Here is a 21,376-nt window from a genome sequence, read left to right as displayed (position 1 = left end):
ATCAGGTTTCATTAAAATGACCACTGAGGAGTCTCCATATTCATTTTTTATTCATTTTAGTAGTTCCAGATTATATTATATTACTGCTTGTGGTCTTTTTTGATGGGCTCTTGACAGCACAAAAAAACCCTGGTGTGGTACCCTTATGGAAAACTGCATCTTTTCTTGTTGACCTGCCTTTGTTTATAGTAAATTATAATGCTTGTGTAGTACAGATAATCACATATAAATCACTGTTCATTGAATGTTATACCTTTATTTGTATATATATATATATATATATATACAAACTTATATAAAAAACTAATGTTCAAAAGTTTGAGGTCCGCAAGGTTTTTAAAATGTTTTTGTAAGACTCTCATGTTCACCAAGGCTGCATTTATTTATTTAAAGCTTTTCTTTTCAGCATTTTTTAAATCAAATTTATTCCTTTGACAAAGCTGAATTTTCATCAGCAACATTACTCAGTCTTCAGTGTCACATGATCCTTCAGAAATCATTCTAATATGCTGATTTGTGCACAAGAAACATTTCTTCTTATCTCAGTTGAAAACAGTTGTGCTGCTTAAATTCTTCGTGGAAACATACTTTTTGTCAGTATTTGATGATTAGAAAGTTAAACACATCATTTATTTAAAATATAAATATTTTGTAACAATGTAAATGCATTTACTGTCTCTTTAATGCATCCTTGCTAAATTAAAATAATTTATTTAAAGAAACTTGTTGACCCCAAACTTTTGAAAGGTAGTGTAGTTTATTTCATAAATTATATATGTATTTTATAAATAGTATTATACATTATTATTGTGTAATTTAATATATTTGGATTTAATTAATTTATATTTAAGTTTTAGGCCTGAGTGCCCCGGTTCCACAGACAGGGCTTAGATTAAGCCAAGATTAAGCCTTAGTTCAGTTAGGGCATTTAAGTAGCTTTTATAAACGTGCCTTAGAAAAAAAAAAAAAACATTACTGATGTGCATCTCGAGACAAAACAATGGAACTGACATATTTTAAGATATGTATGTCAGTGAAAGTTGCTTTCAGTAAAAACAGCTCAAACATGCATTTTAGTCTAAGACTAGCTTAAACCTTGTCTGTGAAACCGGGGGTATATGTCCTCGAAGTCATCAGTGCTAAATATCAGTTAGCCTCAATGTGGCACTTTCAGGGCAGCCTAAATCACTACTGGCAGGGTGATAAAATAGTTCATAAATTGGCATTGAAATTCTGGTATCAAAACAATTTTCCGGCTACAGCACTGGAGAGAGAAAGGCATTTCTCTCGAATACGATTCATCCTTGGTGTTCCAGTCCAAAGGTGTTTAATCGAAAATTCCAACCATAAAATCTTGATATAGATATGAGAAAATATGTAAATCAAATGTGTTTTCAATATGCAGCTATCCTAGATGATTTACTTCAGCCAAGCTATCAAAGTTCCAACTAAACAAAGGTTTAGATTCTGAGTGTTTCTGTTTGTTCACAATGACAGAAGTTTTATGTCTTGCAGAGTCCGCTTTGGGAAGGTCAACTGTTCAATTATAAGATAAGATCATGATCTGTTTAAACTTTAAATGGAGAGGGGAACTCTACTGAGAATTGTTTTGTGCTTTTGCCAGAACTCCCCAACACCAGCTTTATTTTCATGTACTGTTTCAAACCAGGCATTCAATTTTAGTATGATTTTATTTACTGAACAAACTAACATTTGCATGTTATGAATATGTTGGACCAAACCACACAATGAGCTTCTTGAGATCTTTTTACTCATATTGATCCAAACCTAACTTACTTTCTACTCCGGAACACAAAAGAAAAAAAATAGAAAAATGTTTTAACTGTTTTTGTCCATACGATGAAATTGAATGGGGTCCAAACAACATTGGACCCCATTGACTTTCATTGTATGGGGAAAAACTTTTCCACAGAAGAAAGGCAAACAGGTGAGGCCTTTCATTACTTCAATATTAAGCTGATTTCTAGGGACTGAGGGATGTTCAGTATGACACACAACTGGATACAAGTAGTCATTCAATAAGTTTAATATCTTCTTACACAGTGTCTGTGGTGTTCAGCATAGAGGAGCATGTCATTCTTTACAGTGCAAAATCTAACATTAAAGACAGGTCTGGGGCGATGCATTACGTTCGGCATGTGCTTGCAGTCAAAAATACCCCACTAGCAGGGCCTGCCATCAGCTACAGTATAAACATGCATCGCAAAAGTATATTTTGTAGCCTTTGAGTTTTATATAGATCCCACCAACAGGCCATGTTTCATCAGCATTCCTTGAGGACATTATTGCTTTTGTCTATGATAGTGTTAGATAAATCAATACTTATTATATTTGCAGAATAGGTATTGGTGAATATTTTGGATTTTAAAATCATGATGGGAATTTGGTAGCTTTTTGGGTTTCCTCGTGTTGAGGGAAATGAAGCGTTCATCTATGCAGTGCAGGTTGTATTGTACGTGTGTCATTGTTAAAAAAATCTGTACATTTAGAAACAGTATAGAAACAACAAACTGAAAAGTATGTGCCACTGGTTGCCTGTCTATGTGAAATCCATGTTCAAAATGAAAGAACGTAAGAAGGTTCTAGCTACATTACGCATCACATGTGAGCTGGGGACGGGGTTCTGAGATGGTGCGAGTACAGATGGAGGAGTTCACATCTCCTCTGCGCACAACACCAGCGCTAACTCTGTTCTGTAGAGCTTGCCTCCGTCAGACAGAGCCATGATGGCGCTCTTATACGTCGGGATTTTGTTGACTTCTAGAACCTGTCAAGAGATCAGAAGAGCATGTTCAGTGATTTTATTGTCTGTCAATGTGGCATTAGACATATTCAGTTTTCCTGAGTCTGAGAGGCTTTGTTCAGACATGCAGAACATTATTATTTTTTTATTAAATTAATTTACTTAAAAATTAAAAAGCAGATTGAAAACATTACAACATTTCTGCGCTGAAGACTGGCATAATGGCTAATACATATTCAGCTTTGCCATCAGAGGAATAAATGACATTTTAAAATATATTAATCTAGACATTTTTTTTTTATATATATATCTGTAATAATATTTCAATAATATTTCTGTTTTTACTGTATTTTTAAATAAAATAAATGCCAAAATTAAAAGACTTTCAAAAACATTAAAATGTCTCAATGACCCCAAACTTCTGAACGGTATTGCAGATATGTAATTTAAAAGTATATTCCATGTTCAGACTATTGGCAGCAAATACATTTAAAAATGAATTCACGAGTTATGCACTTGAAATAGAAATCGAAGGGGACAAGAAAAAGTAGTAGACTGCTAAATTTGTCATTTTTAGAGTTATTAGCTTTGAGGTGATCTATATGCTAGTTGACAATATTCACCTTTAAAATTTAGTCTTTCTCTTCCAGGAAAATGGACAAAAAATACTGATGAAATCCTGCACTACACAGATTTGTATCAAATTGGCTATTTATTCAAACTTCCTGTTTTAAAAGGAAATACATTGGCACGGGAAAGAAAAGCGAACTTCATGGCATCTTCAAACCTTGCAGAATGCTTTTCCCCATAGACATCCACCCAGTGCATGTCTATGTGCTATGTCTATTTATTTTGTTACAAACTGAGAGATTGAAATGGTTTTCTTAGAGCTGAACTTATACTGAACCCAAACTATTCCTTTTTTAAATTGATAGTCGTGTATCACAGTAGTTTTCTCCCTTGCATAATGTAAAGTTTCTCTGTCCTGCTCTAAAGTGAATAATTTGTATGCAACCCACGTGCAGCAGCAGCAGATTAGATTTCTTTTACGAGTCTGCTTGAAGAAATTTGTTTGTGCCCATCATGGGCTTCAACTGAGAGCCAGAATACATCAACAGATCTCAGAAAATGAAAGCATGAAACCTCAGATTAGCCTGGTTTTTAGATGCGTACCTTTTTGTTTTTCTCACAAAGGTCTTTGAGGAGGGCGTCAAGCTCATTTTCGTCCATGTAACCGTTCCTGTCCTGCGAGAGGCAGCAAGCATAGTGAACATTAACAAGCACAGATGTGTGACAGCCACTGAGGAAACTCAGCGTCATGCCACTTAACCATCATTTCCTGTATTCTCTATTCAGACATTAGGGATGCCTCATGAAATGTTCTCTAGGGAGAGATTGGAAATCAGGGCATTTAGGATCGGTTTTGCACACAGAGTCAATGCAATGACATGCTGAGTCTTGGGGTGCACATTTGGTGCTCTGAAGAAATAATAGCCAGAGAAAGTGGGCCAGTAACTTCCTTTAGAGGGCTTGTAATATTTAAACCTCCTCCTGAAAAAGGTACTATATGTAATGGCTTTGGTTTAAAGGAAAAGCTCACCCCCAATTTTTTTACTTTTTTTTTTACTTTTTTCAACTTCTTTTTTATTCACCGTCATGTCTTTCCAAATTCTTTTTTTTTATATGATATATTTCATAATGTTTTTAAACACAAAAGTATATATATATATATATATATACACACACTCACCTAAAGGATTATTAGGAACACCATACTAATACTGTGTTTGACCCCCTTTCGCCTTCAGAACTGCCTTAATTCTACGTGGCATTGATTCAACAAGGCGCTGAAAGCATTCTTTAGAAATGTTGGCCCATATTGATAGGATAGCATCTTGCAGTTGATGGAGATTTGTGGGATGCACATCCAGGGCACGAAGCTCCCGTTCCACCACATCCCAAAGATGCTCTATTGGGTTGAGATCTGGTGACTGTGGGGGCCATTTTAGTACAGTGAACTCATTGTCATGTTCAAGAAACCAATTTGAAATGATTCGAGCTTTGTGACATGGTGCATTATCCTGCTGGAAGTAGCCATCAGAGGATGGGTACATGGTGGTCATAAAGGGATGGACATGGTCAGAAACAATGCTCAGGTAGGCCGTGGCATTTAAACGATGCCCAATTGGCACTAAGGGGCCTAAAGTGTGCCAAGAAAACATCCCCCACACCATTACACCACCACCACCAGCCTGCACAGTGGTAACAAGGCATGATGGATCCATGTTCTCATTCTGTTTACGCCAAATTCTGACTCTACCATCTGAATGTCTCAACAGAAATCGAGACTCATCAGACCAGGCAACATTTTTCCAGTCTTCAACTGTCCAATTTTGGTGAGCTCGTGCAAATTGTAGCCTCTTTTTCCTATTTGTAGTGGAGATGAGTGGTACCCGGTGGGGTCTTCTGCTGTTGTAGCCCATCCGCCTCAAGGTTGTGCGTGTTGTGGCTTCACAAATGCTTTGCTGCATACCTCGGTTGTAACGAGTGGTTATTTCAGTCAAAGTTGCTCTTCTATCAGCTTGAATCAGTCGGCCCATTCTCCTCTGACCTCTAGCATCAACAAGGCATTTTCGCCCACAGGACTGCCGCATACTGGATGTTTTTCCCTTTTCACACCATTCTTTGTAAACCCTAGAAATGGTTGTGCGTGAAAATCCCAGTAACTGAGCAGATTGTGAAATACTCAGACCGGCCCGTCTGGCACCAACAACCATGCCACGCTCAAAATTGCTTAAATCACCTTTCTTTCCCATTCTGACATTCAGTTTGGAGTTCAGGAGATTGTCTTGACCAGGACCACACCCCTAAATGCATTGAAGCAACTGCCATGTGATTGGTTGATTAGATAATTGCATTAATGAGAAATTGAACAGGTGTTCCTAATAATCGTTTAGATGAGTGTATATATATATATATTTTTTTTTTTTTTTTACATAGTTCTTATAAGTAAAATAAGTTTATTGCAACCTGGGGCTACAAATATGCTCCAAAGTTTCACATGGACTTATTTGAATATAGTGCACATACTTATGGATTTTCATTAAAAGTGTGTGTGTGTGCGTGTGTACACACATACACCTTTAATAATATATTTTAATAATAATATATCATTGAATTTTATATTTAAAAAATTGTCCTTTCGATTCTTTAAAAATTTCAACTTCTGTGTTGTACTGAAAAAACAAAACCAAAGTTAATGGTAATTTTCATTTTTGAGTGCTTTAACTAATGTATCCATATTGCATCAAAAATAAACATCTTTATGACATTATACCATTTTAGAAGGCATCTAAAAATTAAATGAAGAATAAGTCGGTCAAATAAGTCCATGTATCTCCATAATTTTCATAATGTGGCCTTTAATCATCTCTTAATGAGCTGATGAAAGAACAAGCTAGCCTTTGCATTAAATGCAAACAGTATGTGGCAAAGCCATGTGTCTGCTAAATGCAGACCAGCAGTCGGTGTCTCTGTAATGAAATGCCTCAGAGCTTTGAGCATATGCTGCCACCTCTAATGCCGCATCATTGAGCAGTGTTTTCTAATAGCCCAAAAATGGGTATGTGTGTATTTGAGCCAGTCTCTATGGGAGTTCGCAACTTGAACCTGCCAATCAATAAAGATCAAGGGTGCTGTCATCAGCAGTGAGGAATTTGCCCTATTCAGGGACACAGTAATACATTACAATTGAGCCAGGGCTTCAATGGTGTTAGAGGTGCTATCCAGAAAGAGTACTGTCTTTGCATACTAATGGCTGCTTTCCTCACGCCTTGTACAATAGAAGACACTCTGGCTGATCTACAGTATGCATGCCTGGTAATGCAAAAAATCAGCCAGTATTAAGTTTAGGCTTGAGTTATTTTAAGGCGGCCAGGCACAGAGTAATTTGATGATTACACCATTTAAAAGAATGACTGATCAATGCAAGAGACTTACCTGATCATATAACTCAAAAATCTTGTTGAACTCTTTTCTGGCCATTTTTACCCCCTGAAGAAAAGATTTGTACAGTTTTAGGTGGGTATGGGTAAATCCAGAGCATTTATGGGTTGATTACTAATGCAGATTTACCTGAAATTTTAGTAGAAAGTTTTCCTGGTCTGGTAACAGCCTGTTGTGTGTGTGTGTGTGTGTGTGTGTGTGTGTGTGTGTGTGTGTGTGTGTGTGTGTGTGTGAGAGAGAGAGAGAGAGAGAGAGAGAGGCCATATTTGTATAGCAAAGTTAATAGCAAATTATAATTATTCATAAGAAATTTGCAAGCTCACTAACCGTGCCATTTCTGACAGACATAGTTTCCCATCTTTATTTGAATCAAAAATTTTCAACTGTAAAAAAAAAAAAAAAAAAAAAAATTATTCCCTCAAAATACATATGTAGGGCTATTTGTTGGGCTCTGTAGTTCACTTACCGTAGTCAGTGTGTACTCCTCTAATTTCTTCTCATCATATGGTTTTTTAGCCCTCTGCAGCAGATCTTTCAAAAAGTTCTGAAAAACATTAGATTGGATCATTTATATAAGTTTGGCGTCAATAAAGATTTTTTTCTTTATTAAATTTTATTCAGCAAGGAAGCATTAAATTGATCAAAAGTGACAGTAAACACATTTATAATGTTACAAAACATTTTCTGTTTCAAATACATGTTCTTTTGAACTAATTTACAATTCACAAGCTTTACTGTCAATTTTTAGTTAAACAAATGCAGCCTTGAGCATAAGAGATTCATTTTCTTTGTGGGAGAAATGATTTTGTTAATCAAAGGTATATGCTTTTGTTGAAACCATCAGCAAATTTTCAACTTATTTTCAAAATACTCATGTTCAGCAGCAAAACCCCTGGTAGAAAAACTACAACACTCATTAAAGTGGTTAAATTCACAGTCTTGTAGTTGGTTGGTATATTTCAGGTCTTATAGACCTTATGTAGCTCCGCCCCTTTTCCGCGCAGCGCTTGTTGTCTTTTGTCTTCCAGTTTGTATTTCCACAGCGATCTTACGCATTTATGAATTAACTGCCCGATTTAAAATCTTCCCGGTCTACTGACATATGTTAAGACATCTGCTTTAAACATTACAATGCTCGTGATAACTTTCGTTAACTCTACAATAAGTAAATCCCCTTCACCAGCTAATTACTCTTCGACAGCGATGCCATAGAACGGAAGTTCAAAGACAATATTCTAAAGATGTCTGCGCACTTGTTTCTCTGGCGCATAATGTCTATAACTCTTGAACAGACTTAAAAAAAATTCTTTGTAACTAAGTCTTCTGACAAAAAGTGCACTGTTGCAATACTATGGAATATAACCAATTTTGACGAATCAGCATCAAGGGCCAGAACTATCCATTTTATGTTTTTTATAGTGGTGCTGTTTCCAAAATGCAACATTCATATTTCACAGAGCTCTCAGCATTTCCTCTTCCTACCGGAGGTCCATTAGTGGGTCCAAAAGCGGTCCAGTGTTAACAGATTGCACTCATCAAATCATTGACTGTAAATCTGGCAGATGTTCAAAGAAACCATTCCCCATTTTAATTTAAATGCCAAAATCCTCGGTACTTGCTTTTAACAAGCCCCTTTGAGGGTTGCATATGGTTATTAATGTTGATCTGGAAATTAAATATTTTGTTCCGTTTGTTGTTGTACCCTCCAGTCCACATGCTGGAGAAAGACCTAGATTGACTTTTTTACAAGAGGGAAACTCCAATGTGGGTAATCCCATATTGCTATGACTGACCTCATGAATCGGTCTCTTACATTTCGCCTTCTGAGATGACTTGCATCTTAAGGTCCGTTATATGTTGTTAATAGGTTTACACTTTAAAAGGTTGTCATAACTGATATGAGACAAGATTGTGAAGAGATAATAGGGTGGAATTGTACTTTAAGTATGCTTGTCAGCAAGTTTGTGTGCCAAGTGTCATAATGCTTAACTATCTGCCAAACTTAAAAGATGTTAACCCTCATTTCCAAGTTTGTGTGCCAAGTGTCAAAATGCTTAACTATCTGCCAAACCTAAAAGATATTAACCCTCATATCCATGTTTGAGATCTGAAGGCCAGTTTACTAGCCCAAATAACAAACTTTCAAGCAACTGGTTGATATGATTTTTTTCTAAGCATATGAGCAGATGATAATGAATAGCTGCAATACATTTTACCTATTGTGACTGCAGTGCACTCCTGCTTATTTGGATTTGTTTTATTGTGTTTTTCTACAATGTGTTTTTGCTCACACAGAACCAGAAATGTTACTACTGGATAACAGTCACTTTTTGGTCAAATAGAGGGTTAAAGCTGTAAGGGTGTCCTGGTTAGGTCAGAGCAACATTTATTTTAGGGGGAAAATAATAGTTTCAAGATTACTAGTATTAAATAGCACTGGGGTCTTCACACACAATGAGCATAAAAAGTCAATCTCAGCAGAACATGGTTAAATTCATCAACAGAGATGGTTACTCACTGAGCACATTTCATTTGAATGGTTAAAGTTTGCTTCTCACCTTAAGTTCATCAGCTTCTATGTATCCACTGTGATCAGCATCATAATTTCTCCAAGCCTGGAAGAGAAATTATTAACATGGATGTGTTACAGAAATCTGCAGATTCGGTGTTTACATTTAAATTGCCACTATTTTAAAAGACATATAACATTTACACTACTATTAAAAAGTTGGGGTCAGTAAGTAAGGGATAATGTAGAGCTAGGCGGTTGTTATAGCGAATACAACCCCTTCAGGCTGATCAGGAGCCCAATGCGAGGGGTCCTGATCAGCCTGTCGGGGTTGTATTCACTATAACAACCGCCTCGCTCTACATTATCCCGCTTATTACATGGCTACCTACCAAATAAATCAATAATTTGACACAAAATAATGATTTAAAAAGGAGTTTATTGATTTAAAAACTATTGTATTGCTTCCGCTAAAGAAAATAGTCCGTTCCGTCTCTACGGTTAGAATCCTGCGTGTCCATGGCAACGCTCTGCTTTGCATGGCAACGGTGTGTTATACTTAGCAACGGTCTGTTATCAAGAAATAACAGACCGCATTCTACATTAGAATTCAAGCAAGCCATGTAATAAGATTTTGTAATATATTTGAAAGAAGCCTCTTATATGCTAACCAAAGCTTATAATATAGTTTAAAAAAAAAGTTATATTGTGAAAATGTCACGCTTGGTTGCAGAGAGTCGCACGAATACAAGGAAAAACAAAAACTTTCTTTAATGAGCAGAAACTACAAGAGAACACATATCTAGTAGGAGATAACTATGAAATAACCGACAACCAAATAAAACATTGATGACACGGAACAATGAACCGAATTAACCGTGGGCTTAAATACAAACAGAGAGTAATCAACGGAAAACAGAACAGGTGTGTAAATTAATTAGCAACCAAGGAAACTAATGATGACTATGAACTAAGAGCACAGGAAACAACAGAAAACAAAACCAAAACAGACTATAGCCTACATGTTACAGAAATATTATTACAATTTAATTTAAAACCTAATTCATTTCTGTGATAGTGCTATGATGATTAAGAAATATTTCTTATTATTACCAATATTGACAACAGTTGTGCTGCTTAATATTTTTGTGGAATTTTTTTATAAAAAAATCAAAAGAGCATTTTTATAGAAATATTTTGTAGCTTTATAAATGTATTTACTGCCACTTTTTATCAACTGAATGCATCCTTGCTGAATAAAAATATGAATTCCTTTAAAAAAAAGCCAAAAAAAGCCAAACTTTTGAATGGTAGTGTAGTTTACCGAAATATATTGCTCTGTATATTTAAAAAAAATTATGCTTCAAGACATGCAATGGTATTATCTATTCTATAGTCAGCACAGGTTGTTTAAATTGTGTACATTTTAGAATCACCTCCATAAATTCTGCACAAGACTTCAGCTGTTGTCTGAAAAATAGCAAGAAGTTTTCCTCTGTGGGAAGTATTTGAACCAGCTGTGAAAGACGGAAAGAAAAAGTTCATTTTTGCACTTTCTGATTAATGTAATGTGCATAAATTCCTAGGGAAAGACTAGTTGACAGTGTCATCTATGAAGGAAAAGGAATGTCAGTTTATGAAGTGTCAAAGGCTGCTGGATCTGAGGATATCTGATCAGAGATAACCTCTCCAGAGAGCCGCTGACAGCTGCACTGATTGCAGTAAATCCACACGTTTTCACCGTTTTGAACAGTTTACAGATTTGACAATGTGAACAAACAATTCTGTTTTTACAATTGATGTTTTGATGGTCAAATGTGGCTCACAGTACTTGGATGAAAGCATAATTTAAACGAACAAACATTTTTGTTCTCCGGTAAATCAACACAGAGAAACGTTAAGCTCATGTCGTTTACTGCAATGTCAACAAGCCAAACCTTTAAAAAAAAAATTGGAGCCTAAACATCACAGTCTGTGTCTGCCAAACAATATTGCTGGCGACAGACATTTAAACAGTCACATCTCATTAAATCATTTTAATTAAAAAAAGTATATCATTGTAATACCATAGCATACATTTTTAGTTTCCTTACCTCAATGATACCTATTTTCCCATCAGCATTTTGCTCATATTTCTCTATAAAGGCCTTCATTTTGTCGGTTAGTTCCTGGAAAGAAAATGACAATTCAACAAACAGGCATCCTAAAGAATAATTTCTTTAACTTTCTTGCATTCTAACAAAAACTACAGTTTGCTGCAGACTTCAGTGGTTACAATCAAGCTTCCGGCTGTTACAAACCATTTCTTCTGCCTTCTAAAAGCCATTGATGTGTAAGAACAAATACACACAGACAGATGGGATGTGCAGCTATCTTCAGCCTTCATTGCACAATGCTGATTGTGTTTTCATACTGATTTTGATACAGACGAGCGGAGTTCTCATTCCTCAAAAAAGCCTGCCCATCTTGGCATAGGATGGAGAGCGGCGACTGTGCAAAAATCAGTAAAACTAGATGTACCGCATCGCGGTACAAAATATGACCGCCGCTCAGGCCTGCACTGGCTTTCCACAAAAATAAATGACGTGGAGTAATTTGGCTGTATTGCGTGTTTATGTATATACCTAAAAAAAGTAATAGTATGTGCATGTCTGTCTGTGTGTGTGTGTGTGTGTGTGTGTGTGTGTATGTGTGTGTATTTGTGTATGTGTGTGTCTGTGTGTGTGTGTGTGTGTGTGTGTGTGTGTGTGTGTGTGTGTGTGTGTGTGTGTGTGTGTGTGTCTGTGCGTGTATGTATGTGTGCGTACATGTGTGCGCGTGTGTGTTTGTGTGTGTGTGTGTCTGTGCATGTGGATTTGTATGTGTGTGTATGGGTGTGTGTCTGTGCGTGTGGATGTCAGTGTGTGTGCATGCTTGCGTTTGTTTGTATTCCTGCATGTGTGTGTGTGTGACAGTATCATCCTAAACCAGCAACCCTTCGCTCAACAGCACCATCTACAGGCCGATGAGTGTACAGTCACTAAATGTGCACATAAATGAATTTATTTTATACCCCCCCATGGATGAAATTCTACAAAACTTAGGAGAGGATACCCCCAGAGGTTGTCAAGTTAATCATACACATGAAATATGGTGCAGTTCTGAACATCTCCACTGAAGATAGGGGCGATTAAAGCAGAATAATATTGCATTTTCATTTTTTATGGGAGGGGCGCAAATCACAAATGAGTGATTATGGGCTAGGTTGATGTGCCATAAAAATTTCTTCATCCTCGGTGCCACGGTTCAGGTAGTTATTTAGGAAAAACTGCATTTTTTGGGGTTTGGGGGGGCCCAGCGCGGGGGGGGGGGGGTGGCCCCCGGGGACCAAACGAAATTTTTCCGTAGAAGTCTAGTGGGGCTACATGCCCACCAAATTTCATGTTCCCCGGTGCTTCGGTGTCCCTGGTATCGTTGACGAAAAATTTAAGGGGGCCCCAGCGCGGGGAGGGGGGAGTGGCCCCCGGGGACCAAACGAAATTTTTCCGTAAAAGTCTAGTAGACGAACATACCATAAAAATTTCTTCATCCTCGGTGCCACGGTTCAGGTAGTTATTTAGGAAAAACTGCATTTTTTTGGGTTTGGGGGGGCCCAGCGCGGGGGGGGAGTGGCCCCCGGGGACCAAACGAAATTTTTCCGTAGAAGTCTAGTGGGGCTACATGCCCACCAAATTTCATGTTCCCCGGTGCTTCGGTGTCCCTGGTATCGTTGACGAAAAATTTACGGGGGCCCCAGCGCGGGGGGGGAAGTGGCCCCGGGGACCAAACGAAATTTTTCCGTAAAAGTCTAGTAGACCAACATACCATAAAAATGTCTTCATCCTCGGTGCCACGGTTCAGGTAGTTATTTAGGAAAAACTGCATTTTTTTGGGTTTGGGGGGGCCCAGCGCGGGGGGGGGGACTTTTACGGAAAAATTTCGTTTGGTCCGCGGGGGCCACTTCCCCCCCCGCGGACCAAACGAAATTTTTTCGTAAAAGTCTAGTAGACCAACATACCATAAAAATTTCTTCATCCTCGGTGCCACGGTTCAGGTAGTTATTTAGGAAAAACTGATTTTTTTTGGGTTTGGGGGGGCCCCAGCGCGGGGGGGGAGTGGCCCCCGGGGACCAAACTAAATTTTTCCTTAGAAGTCTAGTGGGGCTACATGCCCACCAAATTTCATGTTCCCCGGTGTTTCGGTGTCCCTGGTATGGTTGACGAAAAATTTACGGGGGCCCCAGCGCGGGGGGGGGGAAGTGGCCCCCGGGGACCAAATGAAATTTTTCCGTAAAAGTCTAGTAGACCAACATACCACAAAAATTTCTTCATCCTCGGTGCCACGGTTCAGGTAGTTATTTAGGAAAAACTGCATTTTTTGGGGTTTGGGGGGGCCCAGCGCGGGGGTGGAGTGGCCCCCGGGGACCAAACGAAATTTTTCCTTAGAAGTCTAGTGGGGCTACATGCCCACCAAATTTCATGTTCCCCGGTGTTTCGGTGTCCCTGGTATCGTTGACGTAAAATTTACGGGGGCCCCAGCGCGGGGGGGGAAGTGGCCCCCGCGGACCAAATGAAATTTTTCCGTAAAAGTCTAGTAGACCAACATACCATAAAAATTTCTTCATCCTCGGTGCCACGGTTCAGGTAGTTATTTAGGAAAAACTGCATTTTTTTGGGTTTGGGGGGGCCCAGCGCGGGAGGGGAGTGGCCCCCGGGGACCAAACGAAATTTTTCCTTAGAAGTCTAGTGGGGCTACATGCCCACCAAATTTCATGTTCCCCGGTGTTTCGGTGTCCCTGGTATCGTTGACGAAAAATGTAAGGGGGCCCCAGCGCGGGGGGGGAAGTGGCCCCCGGGGACCAAACGAAATTTTTCCGTAAAAGTCTAGTAGACCAACATACGATAAAAATTTCTTCATCCTCGGTGCCACGGTTCAGGTAGTTATTTAGGAAAAACTGCATTTTTTTGGGTTTGGGGGGGCCCAGCGCGGGGGGGGAGTGGCCCCCGGGGACCAAACGAAATTTTTCCTTAGAAGTCTAGTGGGGCTACATGCCCACCAAATTTCATGTTCCCCGGTGTTTCGGTGTCCCTGGTATCGTTGACGAAAAATTTAAGGGGGCCCCAGCGCGGGGGGGGAAGTGGCCCCCAGGGACCAAACGAAATTTTTCCGTAAAAGTCTAGTAGACCAACATACCATAAAAATTTCTTCATCCTCGGTGCCACGGTTCAGGTAGTTATTTAGGAAAAACTGCATTTTTGGGGGTTTGGGGGGGCCCAGCGCGGGGGGGGAGTGGCCCCCGGGGACCAAACGAAATTTTTCCTTAGAAGTCTAGTGGGGCTACATGCCCACCAAATTTCATGTTCCCCGGTGCTTCGGTGTCCCTGGTATCGTTGACGAAAAATTCAGTAAGGTGACAAAAAAAAAAAAAAAAAAAAACTTTGACAATCCCTATATGACCGGCTAGCTACGCTAGCGGCGGTCATAATAATGTGAAACACTTCAGTTCATTCACATGATGAGGTCATGCTTTTGATGAAAGTTAGGCCCCGCAGACTCCAGTTTGTTCCATCCTTATGATATGCCAATAAAATGCAACCCACCAAGTTTTCTAAACTTTTGCCTGTTTACCAAGAGTTATATATCTTACTACAGACTCAGTGAGAATCAATAGGATGGCTGAGACAAATGAAAGCATATCCTCAAGCAGGCATTTCTGAAAGGGCATTGCACTGGTGTAATGCAGACTTTTAAATGAAGTGTATACTAAAATACTGGATTAGATATGTGATGTAGGTCTTTAAAAAAAAAAAAAATGTTACTTAAATACATTTGTGTATACAATAGTGGCCAAAACTGATGTCATCTTCAACCTTTATTTAAATATAATTTAAAATTTGTTAGATTTTGTAAGAATATTGCGTAGTTGTGCTTGGAGTCCGTTTTATTTGTGTTAATTCAATGACACATGCCAAATTGTGTGATCATTTCTGACCAGGCTGTCAAAGAAGAAATGAGAGAATCAACAAAATATGAATAATTATGTTGTAGTCAATGTCAATTTGTATAGTAAAATTAAACCCTGTTGTTGTTAATAATTTAGTCAGATAAATACCTTAATCAAGTTTTATTCTTCCCTCATAAGTATATATTGTTTTAATTCAAATTGTTAAAATGTCTTTTAAAGTTTTGAAGTTTATTTGCTTCTATTATAGTGTGAAATTGGCATTTTTTTTTTTGTTATTTGTCAGAAAATATGGCAACTTTTTAATGACATTACACTGGTGACCCATACAGTTGAATATAAACATTAGAATAACTGTTTGTAGATCTCTGCTCATTTATTGGTCTATAATGCAGTTTGTCACTTCTTACCTATACGAGCATTAATCGTATTACTTATAGCAATGCTTTTGTCAGGACCCTTTCTTGCTCTTTACCCATAAGCCTAACATTTCTGAACTGGTGATGGTATCTATAATGGCTACCATAATGATTAATGGAGGTAGACTTGTGAAACTCTCTTCTATATTTAATACGCAGAGGATTCCATGTGATTGACTGAAAAGGCCCATTTATTAATTCCACACCCATCCTGAAATCCTTCTGTTCTCTGGTTTCATTCTGGAGAAGTGATCAACATGTTCATCCAAACATTTCTGCTTCAGCTGATATGACAGTGAGGACAGTGAGGGATGAAATTAAAACATGATTTAAAGAATTGAAAATGAAACGGTTTAGGTCGTCTTCTTTCAGATGATGATAAACAGAGGGAGTTTGCAATTTTAGTAATGATTAGTAGTAATAGTGGAGTAAATTTAACGTGGGGCCTGACATAAACCAGCTGCATCTGACATAGACTGCATCTGCTCTTTTTATTTGCATTAAACAAGATTTACACAAAATTTTATTTATTATAATATCGTAAGTAACAGAGTTAAATCGTTACATATGGTGTGTGAATTAATTTGAGTCTACTAAAAAAAAAATCCCCTACATGTAATCCCAACTCGAGTGGTCTGAACAAGCAGTTTCATATTGAGAAATGTTGATTTGTTCAGTGTTTGTCAGCTCCCAGCATGCATTTATGCATAAATAATGCATTTAGTGATCAAGTATTGTTTTGCTGCTAGCTGTCTTTATGCTGCTGTTGTTGATATTGTTTTTTGTTCATCAGTGTTAGTTATTTGTTGGGTGAGGTCATTTTTTTACTCATTTGATGTTTGCAATTATTGAAGTTTGTGTGTTGACTTGAGGTCCATGTGAGTCTATAAATGCATTTTTAGTAGGCCTTATTCAAAGAGTTTTAGGCGAGCAGACCTGAAGTAACGTGGGCACATGTATAAGATTAAATGACACCTGAACACATGCATTGTCTAGAAATCTGAATAAATTAAATTGTTATATATGCAGAGCCCCATGAGGGACATTTAGGGAGCACAGAAGCACAGCACAATATCATTAGAGGTGTGAAATGACCCAGTGGCTGCTTTTCCTCAGTCCTGTCACAGTCCATCACCTCCTCTTTATGCCTAATAGAGCCGTAACTCAACGACATAGGAATCTCAATAAAGCAAAGCCACTGGACACCACTTCAGGGACAACATGGAGGACAAGTGGCACTGTTTTATACAATGTCAGACCAACTGCAGACCTGTAGGTATATTTGAATTCTCCAATTACAAAATACAGATGGTGGGATTGCTGAAACTCAGTGCTGGTAACTTGAAGGTTGCAGGTTTGCACAAAGTGTCATACTGTAATATACTGGTGGTTCACAAATAGGCCTACATCATCAGGTTCAGCCTTTTTCACCATTCATGGCCATTTAAAATTAGGTGTGTTTTCTGGTGAATTTTGCTGCTAGCAACATGTATTGGTAATATTTTACATTTCCAATTCTTTACTTCCAAGGGTCCTAAGCCACACGAGCAACTGCTATATAGATTAATGTAAATGCTTCCTGCCCAATTAAGGCCCAATCACACCAAGGACGTAATAATAATAATAATAATAACTATAACAATACAACTATAATGATCTGCAAATTCCTCTAAATGTAAAATAAAGTAGCAGAGTCCACACCACAACTATAACGATAACGGCACAGATAAACGATATAACTGGAATCACTTTCAGAATGATTTATTTTCCAGCTGATAAATGATAAAAACAATGACAGCCAATCAGAAGCCACCAGACTTTAAAGGGTAGAGCATTTAAAGTGGCAGATGACAAAACTGCAGTGCAGGCATATAATAAACGTTATTGTCCGTTGGTGTGGACACTAATATAGTTATCATTAGTTACATTTACAGTTACTGTTCTTGGTGTGAACGGGCCTTTATAGTTTATAATCCGATCCCATAAGAAGCGACCCTTGAGATCTTTAGTACAGCACTTAACCCGGGTTGCTTTGGGCGAATTGTCCATAGTGAGTGTAGTTTAACTGCTAAATTGCTACATACTCTGACCTTCATGATAGAAGAACTGGAAACTTCACATTTATTATTATGACATTCATTACAGTCATTCAGTTACAGAGTATTCAGCATCTATTCAGTCATTCTTGGCCCTTATGAATGTAGTTTACTTCGCAATTTTAGCATGTGCGTTTTCCAGACAAGAACAAACCATCATTCGTATACCAGTAATGAGTTTCATCCAAGGTCATTCCACTACATCAAGTCTGCACGCAGTTCCCTCCAATGAGGCTTTGGCTCTTTCATCTTTGTTTTCTACACACTGTGCATTGCTGTTCTTTATAGATAACAGCATAACCAGCAGATTGCAACTACAGAAGTATTGTAAAACAAACGCAAATGAGGATTTATTCTCTATGAAGCAAATGAGGGGAGGAGCCTGCAGCAGATGTGCATGGACACAGATGGGGAGACAGACTGACTCTAACTTGCTGACTGAGACAAACTGGGACAAAGTCTCTGTCCTCTATCAGAGCTTTTAACAGGTCTGATAACAAGCCACTCCATCATATGATACAGCAAAGGAATTCACCATCATTTATTATAAATGCTATACTGGAGACAATGTGTATGCCACTAAAATTGCAATATCTTCTATAAAAAGGTCAGATGGTTCATTTTGATGAACGAAAATGAGATCCATTTAGATGGATTGTGACCATGACCAACACCTCACACCCTCATATAATGCATGGACAGATATTATCTTGCGGGGGGCAGTGGTGCCTGCAGTTATTTTTTAGTGGTAATAAAGTTATTACTTTTATTATCTTGTTATTATATTTATTATCTATTATAAATTTCATTCATTCTTTCATCTTTTCCTTTCATTTGCATACTTATGTTTAATATACAATATGCATTTATTTTAATGAGCATTTTATTATATTTTAAACTTATACATTATACTATTACACATTATTATTATTATTATTATTATTATTTGGGCATCAGAGAACCTAAATTACAGAGACCCGAGATGGGTCCCCCAGGTTGGATGGTCCAAAATTTCAACCACTTCACAGGCAAACAGTACAAACCACTCCGACAATTTTACGCTATAAGCATATTTTATGTAATGCTATGTTTTTGCTAATTCTGAAACTTGATGTGCTCTCTACTATTTTTTTTATTTTCTGGAAAAAATAGCTTTTTCAAACTTCTTCTAGGCTGTTAGTCTAATTTACATGACGTTTTGCTATGTATCATCATATTCTAAAAAGTTGTAAAAAGATTTTTTTTCAAAGCAGTTTAAAGACACAAGCTAGTAAAATATTAGGGTGTGGCCCATATTTACTTCTTGACATATATCTTCTAAATGCCTAGTCCAACATTCATAAACCTGGACTATCCAACACCAGGATAATGCATGTGAATTTCTTTCTACTTATGGCCATAGGGGGAGATGCAACTAAATAACAGTTGTTTGCAAAGGTTTTATGGAGGTAAATTAATGACAAATGTCTTTGAAACAAAAAAAGCCTATTGAGTTGCACTAATAAAAAAAATTATAATAAAAAAAGCATTGCATTAACAGTGCTTGCATTTGAATGCATTGTATTTTCAGGGCTTGCATTTTTGGGGGCTGAAATTCAACATTGTATTTTTTAGCACTGTAAAGCAAGTAACTGCAGGAATATCAGTAGAGTACCAATGCATCTCCATCTGCTGTTAGTCGGCCATACGCTAACTTCCATGCGCTTTAGTCAGGGAAGTTAGCAATCTCTAATCAATCTGATAGCTGCTTGCACATCAAACAAAATGGCCATCAAGAGCAATCCTATTTAAGCATATTAATGTGTGTGTGTGTGTGTGTGTGTGTGTGTGTGTGTGTGTGTGTGTGTGTGTGTGTGTGTGTGTGTGTGTGTGTGTGTACACCGCAAACACACATTCATTATTATATATAGGAAAATGTGAGGACACATTCAATTTAATCATTTTCCAATTTCAGGGGATGTTATATTTGAAGAAGAAGTAGAAAATAAAGCTATGCAAAATACAATCAAGAAAAAAAATGGTTTACATAGGACCCTTATTTAAAGATTTGGCTATTTTTGTCTATATTTTGTCATTTTCTCCAGAAATTACTTTTTTGCTTGGACTCCATTAACTGATGCTGGCAGCTAGCTGTATTTATAGTAATAATAATCATAGTCATTTATTCATACTAAGTGTAATTTATTATTGTTACGGTTGATGTTATTATTATTATTATATTGTGTTATCAACCCTTCTTGGTATGTCACATAAATCCCTGCCTTCTAGCTGATATCACTACGCAGCTGTAGATTAAAAAAACAGTTTGACTTACCAGTCCTGCTTGTTTTCGTGCTTGCTGAAGTTCTTTGATAAAATTCTGCAACTCCTTCCCCTCGATATATCCATTACCTGAGAGCATTTACACCCCAAATCAATGACACAACACAGTTTCAATTCAGATGAGCTTTCATCAGTCTGCCAAAAAGTATATTTCAAAACCATCTGAAATGACTAACGGTATACCCCACAGGTTAATGCATGTCAGATAGGTAAGATAAATTAGACAAAAATAATTACAACCAAACTTTTGGAAACCAGTTGCAAAGCAGGTGGCAAGAATAATCCCTTTTTTTTTTTCTTCCCCAAAAATGTTTCAGTTCATAAAAATCCACAAAATAAGGAAATAAATTACCATCGTTGTCATAATGATGGAATATATCCAGGAACTGAGAAGCTGAGATCTCTACTCCTTGCAGGTACGCGTTTGCCATGTTCTCTCCGTGTATCAGGCGCTGATGCTGTGAGACCGATGCTGTGAGAATGGCTCTCTGATGTCTCCAGTATTTAAGTGAAGTTCCTCCCTCCCCTCCCCTCGGATGATGGCAAACGCCCAGCGCACCTCTGTCTCCGCACACCGCAGGTAGCGCGCAATATAGTGCTGAGCTACACAGATGTGAGACGCATTTCAATCAGGACTTCTTTCAGGCGCGGATGTCAAACAAACCCCAAACCGAGCACACGACACTAATACAACTCAAAATAGGAACTGTGGAGCATCTGGCTACAAAAAAATAATAATTCAAAGATCACAATCTGACATGTATGAAGTGCGCTATTCGCTTACTCTCAGTCTCATCGACTACTTTTGGGAGGGTAAATGTCTTTTAGGCCTATATTTTCTCCAAACATTTATTAGTTTTAACAATGTTTTCGAGCGTAGGTTATAATTCAGGTTACTCAGAGTGTCCAAACAGATAGGCCTAGGGGTTATAGTTTACCCAAAAATGAAAATTCTGTCATTAGGCTAGGCTACTCACCCTTGTGTCGTTCAAAACCTTTAGTTCATCTTCGCCAGAACACCAAATTAAGTAACATGAACTAATGGTGCGTTCAAGTCATGTCGAAAAGTTCGTATTTAGTTGACCGCGCACATGAACGCCACCACAAAGTCGTATACGAATGGGAAGCCCCAATCTTTATGTGTTGGGGCGGGGCGTGTCAGTGAAAAACGTTGGAATACCATATTTATAGGCTATATTTAGCAGATACATTGTCAAGCTTTTTATTTAAAACTAAATAAGCTAATTCCCTGCACATACTATAGCCTAATAGCATGCATTT

At 37.9% G+C, this 21,376-nt stretch overlaps 1 protein-coding gene across 1 annotated transcript; it reads right to left on the bottom strand.

The window, feature by feature from the left end:
* Nucleotides 1-377: 377 nt before the first annotated feature.
* calb1 (calbindin 1) lies at nt 378-20,584 on the bottom strand. The gene is made up of 11 exons (XM_082149368.1): nt 20,448-20,584; nt 20,088-20,164; nt 11,372-11,446; nt 10,715-10,795; nt 9,328-9,384; nt 7,236-7,313; nt 7,097-7,152; nt 6,899-6,938; nt 6,764-6,817; nt 3,938-4,009; nt 378-2,788 (listed from the first exon to the last, which is right to left on the bottom strand). The coding sequence occupies exons 1-11, from the start codon at nt 20,524-20,526 to the stop codon at nt 2,675-2,677; spliced, it is 783 nt and encodes a 260-aa protein (XP_082005494.1). The 5' UTR covers nt 20,527-20,584; the 3' UTR covers nt 378-2,674.
* Between the last annotated feature and the right edge of the window lie 792 nt (nt 20,585-21,376).

This window comes from Leuciscus leuciscus (assembly GCF_965113295.1).
Source record: "Leuciscus leuciscus genome assembly, chromosome: 20".
In the NCBI taxonomy this organism is placed as follows: Eukaryota; Metazoa; Chordata; class Actinopteri; order Cypriniformes; family Leuciscidae; genus Leuciscus; species Leuciscus leuciscus.
Note: the sequence above shows the minus strand (reverse complement) of the source record. Positions and strands in the feature narration are given on the sequence as shown.